Genomic DNA, 19,759 nt, shown 5'->3' with positions numbered 1-19,759 from the left:
TAACGATTTCCTGATATATATTCAGTAGAAACGTGGTATTTGTTTTCAGTGATAGTAACAGTTATGATTATACAATGTGTCACAGTAGTTACAAATCTCACACGCGTATATGAAGCTCGTAAAAAAAAAAAAAAAAAAAAAAAAAAAAAACTATGGCTTTCCAATGAGATGGTGTGGAGGTCTGAATGATAGGTCGTTGCATGTGTTGCCCATTCCACTGGGTACTGCTAAATAATGATAATGATAATAATAATAATAATAATAATAATAATAATAATAATAATGATAATAATAATAATGATGATAATGATGATGGTGATGATGACGATAACCTACATTTATGATTTTCTACCATTTCTGGGTTCACACCATTCAGTTGAGTGATGGGAAGTAAGATTAGAATGATGCAGTCCCCCCTACCCCAAATGTATCTCCTTTTCTAATTGTCATTTTCCTCTGCTGGATAATATTCCTAAGATGAGTCAGGCCTGGTATGTTTCTCTGCCTAGTTATGAGTTTGATATGATGCGTTAGGAAGGGGAGTGACGGATGTCCTAAGAGTGAAGTGTCCCTAACTGCATGCCATGATGGTTGACAGGACAGAGATTAACCAGATGATCAACAATCTTCGTAACCGTAAGCAAAAAGAATAAGCAGCATTTTCGTTGGCAGAGGAGACTTCGTAATAGCTCTTCCTTACCGATTTATTTTGCATGTTATTAATTACAATACAGATGCCTTTTTTATATCAACATAGACTACATCACCAGCATACTATAAAGTAAGGAGCAATGTGCGAAATAAATCGTTAATGAAAAGGTGCTCCGAAGTTTCTTGGGTGGACCAGCATGCTTGAAGGTAAGGAGTAAAGTGAAAAATAAATCGTTCAGGAAAATGAGCTCCGAAATTTCTAGGACAACAAGAGACAGATTAAGTTTGACAGGCCAGTGGATGGTTGAGATTCTCAGATATAATCTCTCTCGTAACTAAGATTTTGATTTACAGGAAGACTAAGAGACATAAAGAGTTCTTACAAATTTCTCTCCTTGTCCTTCCTTAAAAAAAAAAAAAAGATCATAATTTTCCTCATAAGATTGGTGCTAGGTGGGGGGGGGGAGACGAGATTCTTTGCTTTCCTTGTCTTTCCTGTAAAAAAAAAAAAAAAAAGTAACATGATAACTTCCCTCTCGTAACTAAGAACTGCTGATAAAAAAAAAAAAAAATCTACACTTTCCCTGTCCTTCCTCCATTGTGTTACGATAGGCAACTAATGTTAAGCCTGTAAATTCGGTACCAGATGAACAACAGCCTTCGTTACTAAAAATAAAGTCACTGTCAACAAACATTTATTCTCTCTGGCCCGGAGGAAGGAAGTGAGGTGCAGAAAGAGAGAGTGGTGCGACAGAGGTGCTAACGTATGAGGTTTGTCGTCTATTTTGATTCTGGCAGACACACCATCAACATATTTGTTTGCTCCCTGTTCCCGCCTCCACAGCAGCCACCCACTTCCCTACACATACAGTATATGCTTGAGTGAGGATGAATATAAAATGCCACCCCCCCCCCTCTCTCTCTCTCTCTCTCTCTCTCTCTTTGGTGTACGTTTCGAATATCTAGATAGTGGTAAAGATATTAGTGATAACCTAACTGAGGCTGCATTAAAATATATAGTTTATGTATACTGAAAAAAGAAAGTATATTGTAGACGATGTTAAGTAACTGAGGGAAATGAGTCTAAAATATAACCGGAACATGTAGGCTACTGTGCAGTAGCCTACATACTGTAAATGCAGGTAATGGTGATGATACAGCAGCAACAAAATAATGATTGTGATGTTGATAATAATGAAAATAATGACATGCTGAGTGAGGATGAACATTTCCATAGTTTTGTGTGCTGTAGACCAGGAGAACCAGTTTTGCCAGCAGTCATGATGATGATGATGATGTTATACGAGAAGACAATGGGATCGATGACAATCAAGACAGTGGACATTGCAACAAAGCTATAACGATAATGACATGGCAAGTGAAAGCGTGAAAATATTAGGCTAAGGAAGTGAAAGAACGGACGTAACATATAAACATATGGATGAAGTAAATCATATTATGGATGTGTATGTGATCAAGAGAAGCTGCATCTCCCCCTTCCTTATTTATCCCCTTCGTTATGATGACGTACTCTTTCCTTTTTACCTGCTATGTTTCAAAAGCTTATTATTTTTCTTTTCGAACTGGAGGGGTTAGAACAGCCTTCATTGACCTCTTAACATCAAAATTTCTTCCCTAAATTGATCAGAGTCGTCTTGAGATAGTAAGAGTAAAATGACGCAGTATGTCACTGGATTGAAGGATTTAACTTGGCGGTGGACGGAATGACCTCCACGACCCAAGTGTTGCGAGAAAGACAGTGTGTGTTAAGACGTAGACTGTGACGTGGAGCTGAGAATTTAGGCTAGGTATGAGGGAACTGATTTATGACACTGATGATGGTTTGAAGTTTGTGATCTACTTATCTTGTTTCAGAGCTACGTATACTGATGGGATAAAGACAATAATAATAATAATAATAATAATAATAATAATAATAATAATAATAATAATAATAATAATAATAATAATAATAATAATAATAATAATAATATAAAAATAATAGTAGTAGTAGTAGTAGTAGTAGCACTAGTAGTGGTAGTAGCAGTAGTAGTAATAGCAGCAGTAGCAGTAATATTAACGAGGAAATAATAATAATAATAATAATAATAATTTAGGTGATATGTGGGGGTGCTCACCATCCACTCACTCAATGTAGTGCTACTTGGGGTGTCTGCCCTTTCCTCTCTTCCTTCCTTCCTCTTCTGTCTTCTATTCCTTCATTCTTTCCTCTTCCTTCTGCCTATGGGTGACTCTACACTGAGTGACAAGCCAAATGGTTTCCTGTACACCAGGAAACCATTTACTACGCTGGGTGCTCACCATATAACCAAATTACTGCGCATGGTGGTTCAGTGGGTAATTAAGGCACTCCAATCGGATTGAGCCTGTGAAGGTTTATATCCAAGGGCTGGTTGGTGTTTATTGCTCACGTAATGCCACTCAGGGAAGAGTGAGGCTGGTCACTCTCGTCTTAAATGTCAGGACTAATTTGCCTAGCCCCGGGCTCCTACGCTCCTCATGGGGGGACAAAGGATTGGATGATGGATGGATGGATGGATAATAATAATAGAAATAACATCATCATCATCATCATCATCATCATCATCATCATCCGGACCTACTTTTCCACCCTGGGGCAGGATGATGAGTAGCAATGTCCAGACAGCCCAAGTTTGCCCAGTTTAATGGGCCACGCTTCCATTCACTCATCATTCAGTCCCACGGAATCCTGGCTCTATCTGATACGCCGAAAATTTTCACCACGTTCTGTAGCTTCACTTAAACATATCTGATAGAGTCAGTCCGGACGTTGTCACGTTAAAAAGAGTGCCAAATTCCTGATCATGCACTTCTTCTCACAACACTCATCCAGCCAACTCGATCTCTGGTCAATTCCCTAGCCTCACCGACCTCCATACTTCTCCTCCTCACACGCTCATCTACCATATCCCTCCAGTTTCTCCTTGGCCTGCCTCGCCTCCTCCCTCCTTCAGATTCGCTCAAATATACATATTTCACCACTCTATTGTTATCCATTCTCTCCACATGACCATACCATCTCAGTACACTCTCTTAGATTCTGGTGTCCACAGACTTCCCTACTCCGCATCTTTCACGAATCACATATCCTATCCACCCTCTGTACTCCACATACATTCCTCAGCAGTCCCATCTCCACTGCTCTCACTCTTGACTTTTCATTTTCATGCCACACCATAGTCTCACATTCATATGTTAAAGTTGGCACTAATTTCATGTAAGCCTCGTACAGCTGCAACACACAAACCTATGTTTCTTATCAAGTCCTTCGTACACCAGCTACTTTCCTTCCTTGTGTCACTCTACTTTCCACTTCCTCTCTTCTGTCACTGTACCCAGGTATTTGAGCTCTCACCAGTTTCAGTCTCTCTCCATTCACTGTAACATTGAATTGTGAGTCACCTTCTCTCTCAGTAACCATCACTTTACATTTTTTTAAATATTAACTCTCAAGACACGACGCTCACAGACATCAGCAAAACCCTGCACTAGTTTACCAAGCTGTTGTCCAGTATTTGCAAGTAGTACTGCATCATCAGCATACAACAAATTTGAGATATTCCGTCCATCAGCATTCATGACCAACGCCATCCCTCTCTCCATTAATCGTGTCTTTACATCTCTCATCCCCCCATCCATATATATACTGAACAACCATGGGGACATCACACAACCTTGTTGCACGCCCACAATGATCGTGAATCACTCATTTAGATGCCCATTTACTTTTACACATGCCTCACGACCATCATAAAAACCCTTGGCGGCACCTAGCAGCTTACCATCTACACCGTATACACGCGCAAAACCTTCCACAATACCTTCTTTGTCTAGTTTGTCGTATGCTTTTTCCAGATCCATGAATGCCATAAACACCTTACAGTCCTCCTCATAAGCCTTCTCTACTAGCCGTCTTACTGCAAATATTTGATCCACACATCCTTTGCCACTTATAAAGCCACCCTGTTCATCACTCACTTGGACTTCTGATATCTCTCTTACTTTCTCTATCATAATTTTTCCATATACCTTCTCTACCATACTCGATAAACTAATGCCACGATAGTTCTTGCACTCACTTCGCTCACCTTTATTTTTGTTCAGGGGAACAATCACAGCCTTTTTTCACTCTACTGGCACAGTTTCACTCATCCGTGCCTTATTACATATCTCCAACAAGCATTTCATTCCACTCTCTCCACTACACTTAATTATCTCTGCATACACCTCATCAACCCAGCTGCTTTCCCATTTTTCAGTCGCTTCACAGCGTTCTTCACCTGTGCTAGGGTCACGTTTCCTGCACTGTATTCCTTCTTTGCACTCCCCCCCCTCCCAAACCATTCATATTTACAGCGACTCTGCTCTCTCTATTCCCATTCATCAGGCTTTCAGAATATTCTTTCCATCTGGAAATAATAATAAAAACAATAAGGGTCTAAGTGCCGAACATTTGACTTTGCCCTTGACTTTGACATTCAACCCATTGCAATAAAAATCGGATTCATTCTTGTCTGACCCTTATCCCTTCAGTCCTAGATCGTTATATTTGTATTATTCGTGATATCCCAGACGATTATATTTAGCTTAGCAGGGACTTCGAACTCAGTGGGTTATATTTTATTCTTTTTAAATCCTTTCCGTGCTATTAAGATCTCCTAAACTAAATAACCTAGAGTTCTTTCACTTAAACTTTACCCAGATTTTCGTCCTTTTGCACCTACTTCCATATAGCATAGTGACAGAAAATGATACTACAGCTCTACACCCTTACCACATCACTTCTTCGTGACTAGCATCATATTATAGTGTCAATCTATCGTTACAACTCAGCATTCAAGATGGAGTGACGGCAGTTTTAGGCCAAGTTTTCTACAACACTTCTTCGTGACTAGCACCATATTCCAGTGTTAATCTATCGTTGCACCTCAGCATTCAAGATGGTGAGATGGCAATTTTAGGCCAAGTAAGAGTATTATGGCGAAGAAGCGATAAGGGTAAAACAGAAAATTACGTCATCGGCGTGAAGGGATTAACCTGTCCACCTAGTCCAAATCGAATCAACGCTGAACTGACCCTGCCAGAGACGTGACCTTTGACCTTTCCCCATGACTTTGACCTATGTGTAATTGATTTTACTGCCGAATCCGTTTATTCTTGCCACAAAATTATCCTCAACACATACACAAAGTCTGGTATAAATCGGATAAAACTATGTTAACCTTGCCATGTGACCTTGATCTTTGACCCCTTGATCTAGAAAATTATTGGCTAACCCCGTGACTGATTCTCAGCACCTTCACCAAGCTGGGGTCCACATCAGATCAGAACTGTATGAATACTTTTGTTCATTCTCGGATACACGGGTTGACCTTTGTCCTTGTCCCCGCGTCCTTGCTATTTTACTAATAGTTCTGGAAATAGTCACTTCGTTATTGCTGCAGCTTCAGTCCTTCCTCCGAGCTTGATATAAAGCGGAGACATACGTTTAAACGATTTTGCTGGGTCAAATTTCCTGTGACTTGACCTTTGACCTTTTTGTTTTAAAAAATAAAGTCTAATTTTCGGCTAACCCTTACTCCTTCAACCAAGCTTAGTTATAATCGATAAAAACTGTTTGGGACATTGTTAACACACACACACACACACACACACACACACACACACACACACACAGCTAGCAAAGCATACAAAGCATAGCAGTAATAGTACTAGTAGTAGTAGTATTGTGGTAGTAACAGTAGTAGTAGTAGTAGTAGTAGTAGCAGTAGTAGTAGTGATGACAATGTGACTAGCAACAACAGAGGAAAATAAATGAACCAAAACAACAATAACTCAGGAATGTCAGGGACCCAGCATCTAAGCCAAGTCAAAACAAACTCTTAGGCTGGGTGCATTGTGAGTGACGTAAATGGATGGATGGTCTCTCTCTCTCTCTCTCTCTCTTTCTCTCTTTCTCTCAGCGTTTTATATGACTGTAAAGAGATAGCAGATACAGATGGAAATGAAAAGGTAGCAGGTGGTTACAATGATACAATTGTGTGTGTGTGTGTGTGTGTGTGTGTGTGTGTGTGTGTGTGTGAGAGAGAGAGAGAGAGAGAGAGGGGGGGGGGTAACTATTCTGAACACACAGACATTCCAAACTATTACTTCGCATCCAACCAGGCGTCTAGTTTTATTAGGCACACTCAAACATACTGTACACATACACATAGCGGCACGTACACACACACTCGCGCGCCCATGCGTACACACAATATTTTACGTACAAATACACAAATCTGCACATATTTCTACGCATACAGAACTTACAAATCCACACTAACATTATACACACATAGCTTATACATACAAACACCCATGTGCACACAGCCTACATACTCGTACGTACTCAGACATACAGACAGAGCAATTGATCAGTGGAATGCATTACCAAATGAAATAGTGTGTGCCAAAACAATTCACAAATTTAAGGATATGTACGATAAATATGGTTTAAGACACGGGACAGTACGAGCTTGACTCATTCCTGCAAAGATACAATTAGGTAAGAACACACACACAGTGGTAATCTGTTATCTCTGTATCTCCAGACACCTAATCATAGAGTTTATCAGGGAGATCGCAGAGGTGCTGCAACATCCCCCCCCTCCTCTCTCTCTATATATATATAGATTTGGTTTTACGCCAGGTATCCCGGAAGGGCTAAGGCGTTGACCCTGGGTAGAGGACTTTGGACTGGAGCGTGTAGCATTTTATAACCGGATGCCCTTCCTGATGTCTACCAATGACCCCTGGGTGGATTCGATCCTCCGACCCTTCGGTCAAAGCGAAGCGCTCTAACCCACTGAGCCACGACTACTCTATATATATATATATATATATATATATATATATATATATATATATATATATATATATTATAAATAACAGAACGGAGGAAGGAAAAACAAATGGGTAAAAAAAAATAATCCATACACTAGATTACCGGTGTCCTCTGTTCATAAAATATCTGTAACAGTTAGACTTGAAGAGTTGTGGGTTGAAATTTGGAGGAAAACAACTCTGGGGAAGCGAGTTCCAGAGAGATGCAGTTCGGGGAATGAAAGAATTCTGATAGGCAGAAGTTCTGCAATATGGTTGAGTGACATTCCAGTCATGAGCGCTACCAGATGCCCGTGTAGCACGAGGGAAGGCATGGAGAGGTGGCACCATGGACGCAACTTCGTCTGAGCATTTGCCAAAAAAATATCTGTATAATAATGCAAGGGAGGCAACATTCCTTCTTACTTGCAGGGGAGGTAGTTTATATGTAATGGCAGGGTTGTTAATGATTCTAACAGCTTTATTCTGAATTTTGTCTAGTTGTCTTAATGCAACCTCTCCACAACCATTCCACAAGGGTGAGCAATATTCAAGCTGAGAGTGCACGTGACTCTTATAAACTATAGCTAACTGCTCATCGGCGAAGAAGTTACGGACTCTGTACAATAATCCAAGTTTCTTTGAGGCGGTTTTAGCAAGTGATCTGACATGAGAGGTCCAGCTGAGGGCACTGTTAAGTGAGACACCAAGAATTTCAATACTTTTGGAGATGGGAATATTAGTAGCACTGAAGGTAATGTACGAATCTGGCAATATCTGTCTATTAGTAAACTGTATATATTTAGTTTTACTAGCATTGAAAGAGACAAGGTTGTTTTGTCCCCATTCACTGATTGTAAATAGATCTTGATTTATGGAGATGGCTGTACTGAGTTGAGAGGTAGAGATATTAGACTTTGTAAATGGATGTCTGAGTGTGAAAGAAGTATGTAGTGTTGAGTCATCATATATACTGTGTGTGTGTGTGTGTGTGTGTGTGTGTGCTCGCGCGAGTGTTCGGGTTCTAGCTTTGGAAACCTTGATCTAGAAGCCTATTATTATCCTTTCTTTGACGTTGTTATCCCCTTCAGTCGGTTGGCTTATAGTTTATCCTTGCTACTGCTGCTTAGGTGACCCCTCTAGTAGTAAAGTGGTTGACGGAAGTTATATTTAACCCTGAGAGTTTGAAAAATTACTAAGCAAATTAAAGTCGCCTGGATATAACAAGAATAAAAATGGAATATGACGTCGAACTGAAGGGGTTAATTTATATCCCAAGCGGGTGGTTGTTCCCCAGCACATTGCCACTGTACTCTCTTTGATGCCAATACCTCTCTGTTTATCTTTCTATAGCCAGACACCGTATTCCCGGCAGATGTTTCCATAAACAAATAGCCTCTACGTCACTCTTTCCTTTGGTGTCAGGCTGCCTTCTCTCCAACTCACACTACCCTCTTTCATATGCCTCTCCGCATCATCCGTTCACTTGTCATCGTCAGTGTCTCTCACCATTTCATTCACTTGCACTCTTGTAGTCAATCTCTCATTCTCCATTTCCTACACATGACCAAACTATCTCGCAGTACTTATCACACTTTCTCCCTTCCTTCCAACTCACACCAACCTCAAGTCATATACCTCTCCAAGTCATCCTTTCACCTCTCATCATCAGTCTTCATCTCCATTTCGTTCACTTAAACTCTTGTAGTCGATCTCTCATTCTCCATTTTCTCCATATCGCCAGAGTCTAACACTTTCCGACATATCCTCACCAACACCACATGTTCATAAATAGCGTACAAAATAATATCACCGTATCATATGGAGAAATGAACTGCTATGAAAGTGGTGTTGATAAGTAGCGTCACTGGTCTGTGTTAGGTAAGATCTAGGAGGCTCCGGATTACCTCTTCCTCAGCAATTTATTTGGCATATTACACTTAACATTGCCTTATATGTTATCTTTACAATTTTAATATCGACATCGTTTGTATTAGCAACATACAAGAGGTTACTGAGAGATAAAATGTAGGGGAGATCGGTAAGCAAGAGGTGTTAGGAAATTTCAAACTCACCAACAGTACAATATGACCAGGAAACCCTTCAAAATACCGCCATGTTTTGTTTATGGGTCATGTGATTTTAGGTGTACTTTTTTTTTTTGACAGAAAATGAACAGAGGAAGGAAAAACGAATTAAAAAAAATAAATCGTTGATATGAATCCCGCCACTACGATGAAGCATTTTTCTTTCTATACATGCTATCGCTAAACCGCTTTATTCAACCCAAGGGAAACTTTTCGGACTACATGGGGGTTAGATATTGCCTTCACCATACCATTTTCACCTTAACTTAGTTTATTTCCTGTAACTCAGTTGCAGAAAAATAGCCTACTACAATTCTACAGCCTTTCTGTAGCACTTTTTCTTGACTACCATCATATTCCAGTGTCAATCAACTATTATACCGCAGCCTTCAAGATGGGGATTTGGCAGTTTTAGGTCACGTTAAAGTAAAAGAAGAATAATCTCTTCTTGGACGCTGTCCTAAGATAAATAAAATAGCTTGGTGACAGCGGCTTTTGAATGTAAGGAAGTCATCGTAGTAAAGCGGTTAAAATGACATAGATAAATAATTTGTTAGAAAATACTTACCTCTTCATCACGGGAAATGCTTTCTAAATATAATTAAAGGTTTTAGTACTAGCAAAAAAAAAAAAAAAATCCCGATGTATTGTAGGGATTTATGGAGTTTTCTACTTTCCGTCCTTTTCCTTTTTCTTTCTTAAGCCCTTCAGTTAAGGATGTCGCTTTCAGCTGAGTTAAATCAACTGGAGGCAGCCAGATAAAAATGGAAGATGCTATCGTACTGAAAGAGTAAAGATGTAACACGCAAAGTAAAACTGCTATTGCGCATCCTTAGACCACGAAAATACGTCTTTGTAACAAAGGCTTATGTTCAACTTAAAGGTGCATGCTTTTGGTGGCTTAAACGATTTTGTATGGTCTCTCTCGGTAATTCATTTCGCACAGTACAATACACGACTCGTGAGATTACCAGAGCAGTTCAACGCATTTATATTAAAGTTAATACCAACTATATCAACAACAATTGCTTTCGTTGAGCCCGCGGTCACCCTATCGAAGACGGTTCGGTCGAGGATATCCTTATCTTAGGTTAAGGTTTATAGACTTTGATTAAAATACTTCGACCCTTTCTAATACCACCTAGACCGGCAGCCCTCTCTTTGTATCATGTGTGAAGTTTCTGTCCTTTGCTGGCTGGAACCTGACAGTAGAAACTTAAGGTATCAGCAATACTGTGATCTCACCTCTATGTCAGGCAAGGACGTATCTATCACACACTGTGACACTACACAAGGACACTACATACGACCTTGCCTGACAGACTGTCGCATTCGTCGTGTGATAAATGAAGCAACAGATGGGTGATATGTGTTTTTAGCTATATAAGTATGTTCGAACGTAGGGTAGACAATTACATATATATATCTTATTGCAAATAACAAAATAAGTGTAATTATAAGGTTTTAAATTCCAGATTATACTCCAGATCCCTGTGTGATGAGGTACAAACAACAGCTGACTGCAGACGACAACGGCTGGCACGATGCGGCCCCTTCAAAGTGCTTATGTGTGCCTCGCCTCAGTGTGGTCAAGATCACCGCCAGGTGCTCTCAGGTGCATTGGAATGAACCAAAAGAGAGAGTACTCTGAGGAGTTTCTTCACAAGTGTTATCAGGATCATCGGGCTTTATGGGAGAGTGAGTCGAACTTGATGAGATGTTTGTTATTGTTGTTCTCCCTGGGAAAACGTGAAGGCTTGTGAGGCCTTCTGTATGCTGATACACGCAACATGACCTCGAGACGCCTTTCAGTGGTGAAGGTCGGGAAATAGTAGAATGGCAAAGAAGTGTTGTTCATTCCAAACGTGAATGTAATATCCACCATGGCCATGAATGGAGTAGATGGTCATAGACTTAAGTTAGTGAAAACCAAAACCACCAATGAAAGTTTGAATGATATTCTGAGATGTGTTTAAGAGTGAAAGGGAGTGATGCCTTGGGAACCAGGCTCAAGGTAGCAATGTTTTCATTATCCAGTTGTAAGCTACTCAAACCTTGATGGTTCTACTTTTACTTTGTTCATTCTACAGGGTAGATCCACATTGATGTTTTGTAGGTTGTTGTGATTTAGTCTGCAGGCTGCTTAGAGCATTGAACCTGAGTGATGCCATTTTAACTGATTATTGTTTCAACCACATAATTTATATATACACTGAAGGGAAGACCTTGTACTAAAGGGTTGTGTCAAGGCAACATCTCCCCTCCTTTTCAAAAGTCTGCCCAGTCTGAATAACTATTTCAGGAAATAGTAAGTCTAATATGAGAAGGATATCCCCATACAGCATGGAATAATTTTGAGTCTTAAATGAACTGTTTGTCTACTTGAAATTCTTACAATTACTGGCTCATTAATACTTCTGTGATTCCATAGTGGCTTTTGACATTTCTAAGTTGAATGTAGAGACCGTATTCAAGTAAATTAGCCCACTGTTTATCATCAAGATATACCAGCATCTGATGTTACATATCTGTAACTTGGTGTGAGACAGACTGGGTGGGAAAAATTACCAAATGCACATTTCTCATGTTGAAATATGATTGATGATGGTGAACTGAATCACTTTGTGTGATTAATGAGGTGGAGTCACATGACACCAGAGTGTATCACACCCATCAGGCAAGCCACTTAAAATCTAAATGTGTGTGCAGAATTCAATATTGGGTATCTGGTATGCTTACACATTAGCTGATTTATACTGATTTTCATCATAGGCCATGTGAATGTGATGTGAACCAATACTGTTGAACATCATTAAGTAAAGCAGAATTCACTGAGTCATTGATTTTAAATAGTAATTCTTTATAGCTACTGGTAGGTGTTATGTACAAGCATAAGATGTACAATACCGGTAGCCATTCTTGAGTTACGAGTGCTTTTGCAGAATCACATTTTCATAATAATCTTGAGGTAGTACACATTACTGTTGAATGGATAATGAGCTTACAAACTTTTTGAGTAGCTTAGCACATTCATGTTAATTTACCAGAATGTATGTTCTGTATGTATTGTAATGGCCAAATTATATACAGTAGTAGAGTGGGATTGTCATGTTGAAAGTTTATCGAAATTTGCACATTTACCGTACCAGTCCAGGTTATAAGATATCTGGATGAAGCTTAAATAGATTAGAAGAGGGACAGTGCAGGAAAAGTTGCCCTTGTTTTTTGCTAGGGTTGTATTTTGCCAGAACTCTATTGTTTAACCTGATTGTGCACATTGGCATGGCATTAACCATTGACTGGGAGGCTGCCAACACAAAATTAGATAATGGTGGAGATAGAGGTCATAAATTCACACTATTAGGTCCTGTTGGTCCAATTAAATCATACCTGTTTTAAAGATGGAACTCAAGACTTTAACCAAGTCAGTTTCGTTTTGTTTCGTTTTGTTTTTAAAGGCTCCAACATGCTTGCATGCGTCGGCCTTGGTCACCTAATGGCGACTGTCCATGCTGCATGATCCATTGCAGCCTCCCTTAACCCTGAGGTCACACTTAAGGACCTCGTCCCATGTATTTCTCAGTCTACCCCTCATAACCCCACCCCCAATATTAACACTTCTCACCTTCCTCACCCAATTATCGTCCCCCATCCTCTCCACATGCCCAAACCATCTCAATCTACCTCTCCTCATCACATCACCAATACACTCCAGGCCCATCCTACCTCTCAACTCCTTCATCGTAAACCCAGCTCCCCCAGACCTTGCACACAGGGATGCACTACACATCCACCTAATCATTGTCATTTCTGTATGTCTGAGCATGCGAATATCCTCCTCCTTTACTGCCCAGGTCTCACTACCATACAGCATTACACTCCTAACACATGCTGCATACAAAGACCCCTTAGCAGGTAGGGAGAGTCCTCTCAATGTCAGGAGAGGCAAGAGCTCCCTGAACTTCTTCCAACCACTTCTCACTCTAGCCACAGAGCTAGCTCCAGCCCCACACCCAGCACATGTCTCCCAAATAATAAAACTCTTCCACACACTCAAGAGATTCACCACCAAATTCAATCCTTTCACACCTGACAATCTCCACCTGCTCTTCCCAACATTCCGTGCACTTAAAATCAGCATTATCTCGCAGTCTACCTCTGATACTACTACATCTCTTATGCACCCACTTATCACAAACACTGCACAAGATGGAATTACTTCCCACGCACATGGCCACTTTCCCTTGTCTTTGACAGTACTGCCACCAGCCCAAGATATCATCACTTTTGTTTTATCTGCATTTACCCTTAAGCCCTTGTGCCCCATACCATCTCTCCACTTCCTAAACCTTTCCTCCGCCTCCCTTTAGTTCTCTGCAATCAACACCAAATCATCAGCATACATCTCCCACAGGAGTCCGTTTCTGAATTCACGTGAGAGGGCTTCAGATACCATGATAAACAACATGGGACTCAAAACTGACCCCTGATGCACACCAACATTCACGGAAAACTCATCACTCAAATCTCCATTCACTCTTACCTGAGTGCAAGCACCCACGTACATAGCCATAACCACCCCAACCAACCACTCCTCCAAGCCAAGCTTTCTCATTACCCACTTCACCACCTCTCTAGGGACTCTGTCAAAGGCCTTTTCCAAATCAACAAAAACAAAATACAGATCCCTTTTCTGTTTGGAATACATCTTTTTTCGTCTGCCAGTGTGGGTTTTTGTATCTTACCAATACATTTTTCCTGAAGCTGTCGAACAATGAATATGACATCAGTGGTCCCCCTACCTGGCATAAACCCAAATTGCATCTCATCAATAGTCACTCTTTCTTTAATCATTCCTTCTAAAACTCTCTCCATTTCCTTCATTATCTGATCTAAAAGCTTTATGGTACCTCTATAGTTTCCTCTTTCCAGGGCATCACCCTTCCCTTTATACACATTTACAATTACACTCTTCAGCCAATCATCAGTGACAACACACTCATAAATAATCATATTTATCAGGTCAGTGACTAACCTCCCCCCTATATCTCCTGAGGCCTTCAACATTTCGGCAGTCAACCCAGACACACCTGCTGCCTTCTCCACCTTCACCCTGTCTATTGTCTCACTCACAGTAGCAGCATCAAAGGCCAAGGGCCAAACACTGGATCTGCTGGCTCCAAACCTTCCCTGTCCCAGTCAGACTCCTCATTCAACAACCGGCTACAGTGCTCTCTCCATGCATCTTTAATATCCTCACTGTTCACCACTACCCTTCCTTCATCATTCTTCACACACTGCTCACCTGTAATATCCCGATTATCCCTCTTCATTTGACTTGCCACCTTAAATATTATATTTTTCCTTTCCCCATGATTTAGGTTATCAAGCAAAAGTCTCTGTGACAGACTTCACCTTGTATACCTCTCTTCTAGCCCTATGCTTGGCAACCAAGTATTCTTCCTTGCTACTGCCTTTCCTTCATTCCCGGAACTGCCTTCTTTTCTCCTTAACTGCAGCTTCTACACCCTCATCCCACCACCAAGTTACTTTATGTCTTGGTGGTCCTCTTGTCCAACTGCATATTACATCAGTAACTCTCAATAGATTGTTCTTGAGGGCTCTGTACTGTTCATTAACGCCTTTGTCTACAGCTCCCTGTTCAGCCACCACTCTCCTCATCTCGCTGTAGAAGGCATCCCTTACTACTTGGTTTTCCAGCTTCCATATTTTCGTCCTAGGTACGGTACATAAGTCCTCTTTTTCATCACTCGTTGTTTACGCATCATATCACACACAAATAGTTTGTGCTGCTGCACACACTCCTCACTTCCTATAACTTTAACATCCCTCACTAACCTCCTATCAGCCCTCCTAACCAGAAAATAATCTATCTGACTGCTATTTCCCCCAGACTCATACATAATTAACATGCTCTCTTTTTTCCTAAAATATGTGTTTCACACAATCATGTCTGTTGCCTCCCCAAACTCAAGTATCCTTTCCCCTTCTGCATTTCTTATACCATACGCACATCCCCCATGTACTCCTTCATAACCTTGTGCTGCTTCACCTACATGACCATTTAAGTCCCCTTCCAAAACCACTATCACATCATCCCACATACCACCAACTACACGTATTAAATCATCCCAAAATCTATCTTTCTCTGCTTCATCCAATCCTGCCTGTGGAGCATATGCCAATATAATTGCAGTTATCTTTCTGCCAAACAGAATTTTCACTACCAATATCCTGTCGCGTACTCTCATAACATTCATAACATATTCCATCCATTTCTCTGCAACCATCACACCAACACCCCCATATCCGTCTGTTCCCCCCTGCCAAAACAACTTATAGTAACAGTCCTGCCCAACAATCTTTCTGGCTGATCCACCCCTGTACCAAACGTCCTTCAAACACGCCACATCCACCCACCTACTGAATGCCTCAACGACTTCCCCCTATCTTCCCTTCAAACTTCCCACATTCCATGAACCCACCATCATCCCCCTGGGTGATTTAGTGTCCTCAGGCTTGCTTTGAAACTTATTTTTGTGTTTTGTCATAGTCAGTATTAATAAAGGGGGATAGACATACCACAGGCCCCACTCACTGCACAGTCCCAGGTCCAGGCAGTGGATCTGGGACCCCTAGCGCACCAGCTTGCCAGTGGCTGTGGTAGTGGCTTCGGGGCACCCTGCCAGTAGTGTTAAATAATTGTTTATGGTCAGTACTGTGGCTTCTATAATGGAAAGCATTTAAAACTGGTTGTGACCTTGGACCCTCTGCCTTTTCCCCACCTGAGTCCCTCATCTCATTGTAGGTTTTACTAAAATTATCTTTCATGCGCTCTTTTGTATCTCAAACAGTACCAGTACCGTACCTTTAAAACGTCACATAATGAGCCTGAAGATAATATCACCAAGTGTAGTTGAATGCAAGCCAAATTAACCACTGGTTCTCTTTTCATGATACTGTAAAGAGAAAAAACTGGTTTCCATAAATGTTCCATTAATGTCTGAGATTTCTCCTGATACTGTTGCAAGCTAAATCTCCAAACATGATAGATAATCTTTATGGGTTATTTAAGAGGAGCTTGTGGAGTCACGTGGAGAGACAGGCTGACAGATGAGGATATAAAGGAGCATTGTGGTGTGGATGTGGATGTGATAGGAAGTGTTAGGAGGAACACACTGAAGTGGTTTGGCCATGTGGAGAGGATGGAGGGTGAGAGACTGACGAGCAGATTGTATGTGAGTGAGGTGGAGGGGGGGGGGAGAGGGAGGGGGAGGCCGAGGATGAGATGGAGGGATGTTATGGAGAGGTATATGAGAGAGGAGAGTGTGAGTTGGGAGCAGGGGAGTGAAATGGCAGGGGACAGGGTGACATGGAGGCGATTTGTTTGTGGCCACCCCGTACAGGACTAAGGCGTCTGGCAATAGATAGATAGATAGATGATAATCTTATAATCAGTTATCAGGACTAAACCATTTTCCCCCGTTTCTGAACCTTGGGCACTGGTATGTATGCTTGTGTCTGTCTACCCTGGGGATGTTGAGGGTAGAGCTGTGAGAGGCAGACTGAAAATGACCTGTTACAGTACAAGGTCATAGAGTTTGACCTTGAGTAAGTGACTGAATACAGTAGAGAGGCCGCTAGAAATCAGGCATTGTGGAGAGCTGTTGTTGGGTGTCCAAGGCTGACACATACAAGCATGTTGGAGTCTTTATAAATGAACTGCGGTAACAAATGAATGATAGGACAGCATGTTTTTGTGCTGCTGGTACTTTAGCACTCATTGAGTGGTGCACGTAACAGAGTCATGGGAAACTGGACTGATAGGTTCACAGTCTGCTCAATGGGCACCTGCTTAAAAGATAACTAAGTACCATACAGTAGCTGATCCTACAACCAGCATCATAAAAAATAGAAACTATCTATCCCATATTGCCCTCATTAAAGCATAATGGCCCAAGGCAAGGCTATCATAGTCCAGAATATTTAATCCCTGCCAAGCTGATTCATTGTAAGGTAGTTTACCTCCCTTGAGTCATTGTTTTATATCCAGTATAAATTGTACCTCATGTGGTACTGTGTAGGCCACAGCACAATCTGTCCTGAGAGCTCTACCACTATGCTACTCGACATAAATGCAATATTTGTGCCTTATACTTTGGTTATCTAACAAGTGCTCGTGGGCCCTTCAGGCCCCTCGCACTTGCTTCTGCGGAGGGCTCTCGCATTTATGTGCTGTTCTAGTGTAAAGTTGTCACTTTGACTTATTGCAGCTAAACAATTGATTGTGTTATTTACAGCTTCGGGAATGGAACCCAAGTTGTCCAAACGCAAGTCCGAAGTACACACACAGACACACGGCTACTGCTACAGTTTATTTTAGTTCTACCTCTGGGCAAAAAATTCTACAGAGATCCTGTGCCGGGCTTCAGGAGCAGCGTTTTATGGTCAAAATGTGATCGCTCATTAAATATAGTAAAAGTTTTTCAATTGTGATGGGACCAAGTTTTTTCACATCAGCGAATTTTTTTGCGATTTTTGTACCAATTTTGGTGCGATTTGAATGCGTAGTTTCAGCTGCCCAAAATACACACACTCACACACACACACACACACACACACACACACACACACACACACACACACACACACACACACACACACACACACACACACACACACACACACACACGGCTAGTGCTATAGTATATTAGATGTATCTGACTATTACTTGACAGCATAATTTAGTGTAAATGATCCGGGTGTATTCATACGTGATTAATCATAACTACTGGTACTAGGCATTGTATAGTAACTTGTCCCAACTTTGCTTAATACAGTATATATTATACAGTAGTGAGCTTTTGTAGCAAAATGAAGTACCATACTGCACTAGGACTGGTATAGTTAAATAGCTATTCTGTTGTTAGTGAGCCAGTTGCAGGCCAAAAGACTTGACTTGATCAGGCAGTCTGTGATGCTACAAAACTGAGTTGTGATCATGAGTCACTCTCGTCTGTAACCCTCTCAGGCCATATGACATAAGTTCCATCATACTTTTTGTGAAAAGTGACACGATACTGTAAATTGTGTCATGGCTAAGCTTACGATATGGAAGCATGCTCTTTTTTTTTTTTTTTTTTTTTTTTTTTTAAGGTTAACAGAAAATTGCTTACTTATAGTTCATTGTTACCATTATTTGTCAATTTCTTACAATTTACTGCACCATTTGTATAAGAAAAAAAGATGTGGTTAGAACACCTTAGTCAGAATGGTGACCTTTCATAGGTTTGATCTCACTAAGTTTACTTAAAGCTTCTTGTTCCTGTATAGTAATGTTGTGAAGAGGAGTAGGTAGGTCATCTACTCCTATGTGTAGTCCTGACCCCCCTACATTTTGAGGTGGATAAAATGTGATAGGATGTTGCTGTATCCTTGGCTTGTAATTAGGGCTGTATTGTTTGATGCTAACTGAATGATATTCTTCTTCATCCCCCTACCCCAGGTAAGAAGCCCCCCGAGAGTGTCAATCCACGTGCTGTCTTCGGTAATAATGAACTTGACCTGCGAGACATCCGGGTGTATGGGTTTGACTATGATTACACACTGGCTCACTACTCCATTGCCGTGGAGAAGCTTATATATGACCTTGGAAAGAACGTCCTTGTCTCAAAATACAGGGTCAGTATCATATTGGAGGGAGCACAGGCACCTTCATTTAACCCCTTCTCCATGATGACATCGTTTTCATTATATTCGTACTTCAGTACTGTATAACTAAACAATTGTATTCAGCATTGGCATTGACCTCATGACTGAAAGTAGTAGAAACTATCTTCATTAATTCCGTCGCTGTGAATCATCTCTGCAAAGCTGAATAATATTTTCAGAATGAAAATATTAAAGTTTAGGGCATTTATGCAGGTAAAATGCCAATTTAATTGAGACAGACCTGTAGCTTATGGATGAAGGGTTGAAAACACAAAATACGCATTTCCAATGTTGAAGCAACTTTGTAATGAATCATCAGCAACTTCAAGGTAATTTTAGGTGTTAATTTATCACAAATAATGAAGCAGGTAAGTGAAAGACCT

At 40.8% G+C, this 19,759-nt stretch overlaps 1 protein-coding gene across 1 annotated transcript in view; it reads left to right on the top strand.

Annotated features, from left to right (window-relative positions):
* The first annotated feature begins 11,237 nt into the window (after positions 1-11,237).
* Positions 11,238-19,759, top strand: part of Nt5c (5' nucleotidase C) — a 54,621-nt gene continuing 46,099 nt past the window's right edge. The window contains exons 1-2 of the mRNA XM_080278708.1: positions 11,238-11,342; positions 19,171-19,346. Coding sequence (XP_080134834.1) covers positions 11,270-11,342; positions 19,171-19,346 — 249 coding nt within the window. The 5' untranslated portion in view covers positions 11,238-11,269. The remainder of the gene's footprint in view (positions 11,343-19,170; positions 19,347-19,759) is intronic.

The sequence above is a fragment of the Coenobita brevimanus genome, chromosome 74 (assembly GCF_032717465.1).
Source record: "Coenobita brevimanus isolate Jiangsu-jjx chromosome 74, ASM3271746v2, whole genome shotgun sequence".
Taxonomy (NCBI): Eukaryota; Metazoa; Arthropoda; class Malacostraca; order Decapoda; family Coenobitidae; genus Coenobita; species Coenobita brevimanus.
The sequence above is the reverse complement of the archived record's forward strand: the minus strand, read 5'-3'. Positions and strand labels throughout refer to the sequence as shown.